We start from the raw sequence: 5,320 nt of genomic DNA on the forward strand, positions 1-5,320 counted from the left end.
CATTGCTCTTATTGATTATTTCTTCCATTTGAACCTGGTCCTTAATGTTTAGTATTATTTATTATTCTTTAATGTTTAGTCATCTTTATTTTGTTCCTTTGACATCTCTCTAGTTATTTACAACTGAACTGTACTGCTATAATATTAATGTCTCAATAAACTGCTTATTCCCAATCCTAAAAGGAATCAGCCCTGAATATTCATTGGAAGGACTGATGCTGAAGCTGAAACTCTAGTACTTTGGCCACCTGATGTGAAAAACTGACTCACTGGAAAAGACCCTGATGCTGGGAAAAATTGAAGGCAGGAGGAAAAAGGGATGACAGAGGATGAGATGGTTGGATGGCATCACTGACTTGATGGACATGAGTTTGAGCAGGCTCTGAGAGTTGGTGATGGACAGTGAAGCCTGGTGTGCTTCAGTCCATGGGTTTGCAAAGAGTTGGACATAACTGGGCGATAGAACTGAACAGAGTGTGTGATAAAGGCAGTTTCTGTGTTACCTCTTCATTTCAAATACGAGAATACTTATAAACCATTTTTAAGATTACTTTGAATGTTTTCCAAATATATGCAACTAAATTGTGATCCTTTTGAGAGAAGAAACAATGTAGTTTTTTAATCAATATATGCCTAACCCTGAATATAATGTTAGTTTTATGTTACCATACTTTTGGCAATTCTTTCCAAAAGTATCTTATTTTCAGAAACTTTTGCATTTTGTGTTTTCCTGTTTCTCTGGTTCATTTAATCTGATAGTCCTGGAGGGTTGATTGTAGTCTTTTTTCCCCTTTTTTTAACGTATGCTTATTTTCCATTCTCTGTTTTACAAGGGTTGCCATTTGAAGACTCATTCTTATAGCCCTTACCAATGCTCTTCTAATTCCCTGGTTTGTCCATCTTCATCTTCAATAATTCATTCAGTTATTCAGTCAGTGAGAAAAACTTTCACAAGACCTTAATTTTAATTCCTGTGTATATTTAATTACATTATCATTTGCATCTTCTTTTTCCCCATATGTACTTTGATCTGAAATTGTTTATTTTGCATCTTTGCAAGCCTTGCATTTTTTGATTGCTGCTGAGGTTCTGTTATTCATAATTTCAGACTATGCATAATTTCAGTGCACCAAGACAGTGACTGCCACATAATATCTGCATCACAAAGCTTTATTATAAAATGATTAAGTTATTAATTGACATGACAAAATTCTCACTGAATGGAGACAACCGTTAGTCACAGTACTTTAACACATTTATTTTTTACCACATTTGAAGAATGAGTAAATAGACAAGAGAAGAAGGAAGACCAAAAATACAAGGCAGTCTGAAAATAGCGCTGCATATTCAAGGACTTGCCAAATGGCAAAATTCTAGTGTCTTTATTTTGGTACATGAAAGTTAGTAAGCAAATTGTTGCATAGAGTTACCTCCAAATGTTGATTATCTTTTTCTTTTATAAAAGCAGAACTTTTTACTCAACGTATAACGGCTCATTAAAACGACTACATTCCCAAGTGGCCTTGGAACAAAGGTCTGGTCAATCAGGTGCAAATTTCATGTGGCAGCTTCTGGTAAACTTCTTGTCCAAAACAAATTGTATCAAACAAAGTTCAATGAGCAAGATAGACTTTATTTAAGGTTATTGCAATTGTGGAGAGAGCTTGGCCTCAATTGTGTTGAAGACAAGGCAGGGGGATGTTTAAACTCTGTGGTGGGCAGTCTTCGCGGAGAGTCACCGCGGTTTCCTGCTTCAACAGTGCTTGAACGGAACCCGGCTGCTCGTGCCCCCCAGCCCCGGCAGGCTACTCAGAGCCAGCCCTCGTCCCCACTTGACAGCACCCTCCGACCGGCCCAATCCTCACCGCCGCTCCAGCGCAGCGCAGCCGTCGCCGTCGCCGCCACCGCCCCTTCTCATCCGCCCGCCATGACGAGCGCATCCCCCTCGCAGGAGCGCCAGAACCACCACCAGGACTCGGAGGCCGCCATCAACCGCCAGATCCACCTGGAGCTCTACGCCTCCTATGGGTACCTGTCCATGTCGTACTATTTGGACCGCGATGATGTGGCTTTGAAGAACTTTGCCAAGTACTTTCTTCACCAATCTCATGAGGAGAGGGAACATGCTGAGAGACTAATGAAGCTGCAGAACCAGCGAGGCGGCCGAATCTTCCTTCAGGATATCAAGAAACCAGGCCGTGATGACTGGGAGAATGGGCTGAATGCAATGGAGTGTGCGCTGTGCTTGGAAAGAAGTGTGAATCAATCACTACTGGAACTGCACAAACTGGCCACTGAAAAAAATGATCCCCATCTGTGTGATTTCATTGAGCTTCATTACCTGAATGAGCAGGTGGAAGCCATCAAAGAATTGGGTGACCACATAACCAACCTGCGCAAGATGGGGGCCCCTGGATCTGGCATGGCAGAGTACCTCTTTGACAAGCACACCCTGGGACACATTGAGCGCTAAGCCTCAGGCTGGCTTCCCACAGCCACAGGGGTGACTCCTCTGGTCCCCAAGGCAGTGCTTGCATATTTGGGTTACCTTCACCTTTTCTATAAGTTGTAACAAAACATCTACTTAAGTTCTTTCTTTAGTACCATTCCTTCAAATAAAGTAATTTGGTACCCACCCCCCAAAAAAAAATAAAAAATAAAAAAATAAACTCTGTGGTGTGTAGTGGAAAATTAGTGGAAGGCAGGACAACAGTGGGGGCAAGTTGATAGTTGGGATTTACTGAGCACAGTGAATTATCCCTGAGTTTTCAAATGCTTTTTCTCTGTAATTAGGGTCTGTGTTTCCTAATTGGCATAAATCTAAGTTAGGCTCCTCCATTCCCACAGAAACTGAGAAATAGAACTACCTTTCTCGATGTTTTCATTTGAAAGCGAGGGCTCGAGGTGCTTCAGAAAGACATTCTTGGGTTGTGAAACTGACTAGAGACTGGCAGAAAATTTGTAAGTATTTCAGAGTGGTTAGGGTATGGAGAAAAGGAAACCATTGTGCATTGCTGGTGGGAATGTAAATTGGTGCAGTTATCATGTAAAACAAGATGTAGTTTTCTTAAAGAAAGAAAAATAGAGCTAACATAATGCAGTGATTTCCCTTCTGAGTTTTTGTCTGAAGAAAATAAAAACACTAGCTTAAAAAGATATGTGCCTGCTCTCCATGTTCATTATGGCATTATTCATCGTAATGTATTAAAATGATATAATTTCTAATAAGTAATAGAAAATATTTCAGCCATGAAAAGGAATACATCATTACCATTTTCAATAATATGGACCTCAGTGACTTTAGTGAAATAAGTCAGACAAAGATGAATACTGAATGTGGAATCTAAACAAAACAAAAATAGTGAAACACAAGATACAGAGAATGGATTTATGATTGTCAAAGTGAGATGGGGAATTGAAAGAAATGGGTGAATGGGGGAGAAAGGTGGAAAAACATCACATTGTTGGAGTCAGCAAATAATAATAATCATTTGTGTGCCTGGATCACACTGACACCATTTTGAGCCTGAGTCCTAACTCTTCCCTTTTCTGCATGACTGAACTCTGACCTAATCACAAGAAATGCATGCAAGTCAAATAAGTTTCGTATAGTCTTTAACCCTTGACTTTATCTGATATTTGAACTGAAAGAATTCCTTTGCTGATGCATATTGTTAATAGCCCACTAAGAATAATAGTCATGAGATCCCCAGGGAAGGAAAAACTCCTGGCTCCCATTGATGTGGATTTGCTTTTTCCTTTTTGGTCAGATTCTACATTTATCCTTGATTCCTTTGAATTCCCCTGTGTCCCTTTCAGGGACAGAGTGTAGCTACAAATGTCTCTGAATCACCTTCTAACTGTATATAAGTTACTATAATAAACTTCACAATTATACTCTATGGTGTTGTTTTCTAGTCTCAAAACTCTTTCTCAGTTGGAGAGATATTATTCAATATCCCTGCCTTTTAAATAAAATTAGCTACCCCCTCCAGTATTCTTGCCTGAAGAATCCCCATGGAAACAGGAACCTGGCGGGCTACAGTCCATGGGGTCACAAAGAATCAGACTGAGAAACTAAACAACAACTACTTTTGGAATTTAACGTTTGTATTTGTTAGAGTAACAGCTGCTGCAACAATTAAGCCGCAAAATTCCAGTTGTGGAACACAGTAGGTTTTCCTGGTGGCTGGGCAGATGATCTTCTTCTGTGTGGTAATCTGGGGACCCAGACTCCTCCAAACTTTTGACTCAATCGTTTTTTTACATTCTTAAAGCCCTTTGCAGGAAGCCAGTGGAAGAACGGAGACTATACAGAGAAAGGACACTCACTTTTCATTTAAATCATCATAGATAATGCTATTTGATCTGTTACCTATTAAACACACACAATCACACACACACACACACACACACATCTACACAATAAGGAACATAGATGTCCATATAAGAATTTAAAAGAGGCAAAAACAAAAGGAACCTGCAGCCAACATCATACCTCATGATGAAAGTCTAAATATTGTTCCCCTCATGAATGGGCACATGGTGAAGCTATCTGCTCCTTCTATTTCTTTTCTACAAATTACTGGAGATCCTAAGCTGTGCAATCAGGCAAGTAAAAGAAATTAAGGGAGTAAAAATTGGAAAGCAAGAAGTAAAACTGCTTTTATTCATTGTTGACATGATTGTATATTTATAGAGAATCCTAAGGAATCTACAGAAGTATTGACAAAAACTAATAAGTGAATTTGACAAGGTTGAAAACAACAACTACCTCACAGTAAAAAAGAGGGTCAGAGGGAAAATTTTAAATTACAAGTTAAATATTCTAACAAAAGAGAGACCAGGGACATACAGTTAGGAAGAAATCTCTAGAAATTTTGGTCAAGCCAAGAAGAACATCAAGGCAGTCTTGGTTATTCTTTAACAACAACAAAGATGGTAAGTGACCTTCTCCCCTTATTCATTTCTTTCTCCATGCTGCTATCTGAAGTTGCTTTTTTGTTTGTTTTGGACTCTGTGAATATTGGTTATACTCTAGGGATAGCTAACTGAAGAGATTCAGAATCTGTGATGACTTTGGGGAGCAGAGATGCTATATCAGCGCACTTCCAGATATTTTGACTGTTGAAATCATTGGGGAAATTGGATCTCTTTTACTCTCAGTTGAACATAATCCTAATTTTTACTACTTGGTTGTTGAATTTCAGTAAGTCCAAATGGGTTCCCAAATAGCTTCTCTGAACTCTGCCAACACATATGAGTTATTTTAGCCTTAAAATACCTACATTTGTTTACTTTCTGTTTTAATTTATTATAT

At 39.0% G+C, this 5,320-nt stretch overlaps 1 protein-coding gene across 1 annotated transcript; it reads left to right on the forward strand.

The window, feature by feature from the left end:
* Window positions 1-1,721: 1,721 nt before the first annotated feature.
* LOC122687015 (ferritin heavy chain-like) lies at window positions 1,722-2,635 on the forward strand. Its single transcript, XM_043892436.1, has one exon. It carries the CDS (start codon window positions 1,928-1,930, stop codon window positions 2,471-2,473), a length of 546 nt encoding a protein of 181 aa, XP_043748371.1. The 5' UTR covers window positions 1,722-1,927; the 3' UTR covers window positions 2,474-2,635.
* The last annotated feature ends 2,685 nt before the right edge of the window (window positions 2,636-5,320 follow it).

The sequence above is a fragment of the Cervus elaphus genome, chromosome 30 (genome assembly GCF_910594005.1).
Source record: "Cervus elaphus chromosome 30, mCerEla1.1, whole genome shotgun sequence".
In the NCBI taxonomy this organism is placed as follows: Eukaryota; Metazoa; Chordata; class Mammalia; order Artiodactyla; family Cervidae; genus Cervus; species Cervus elaphus.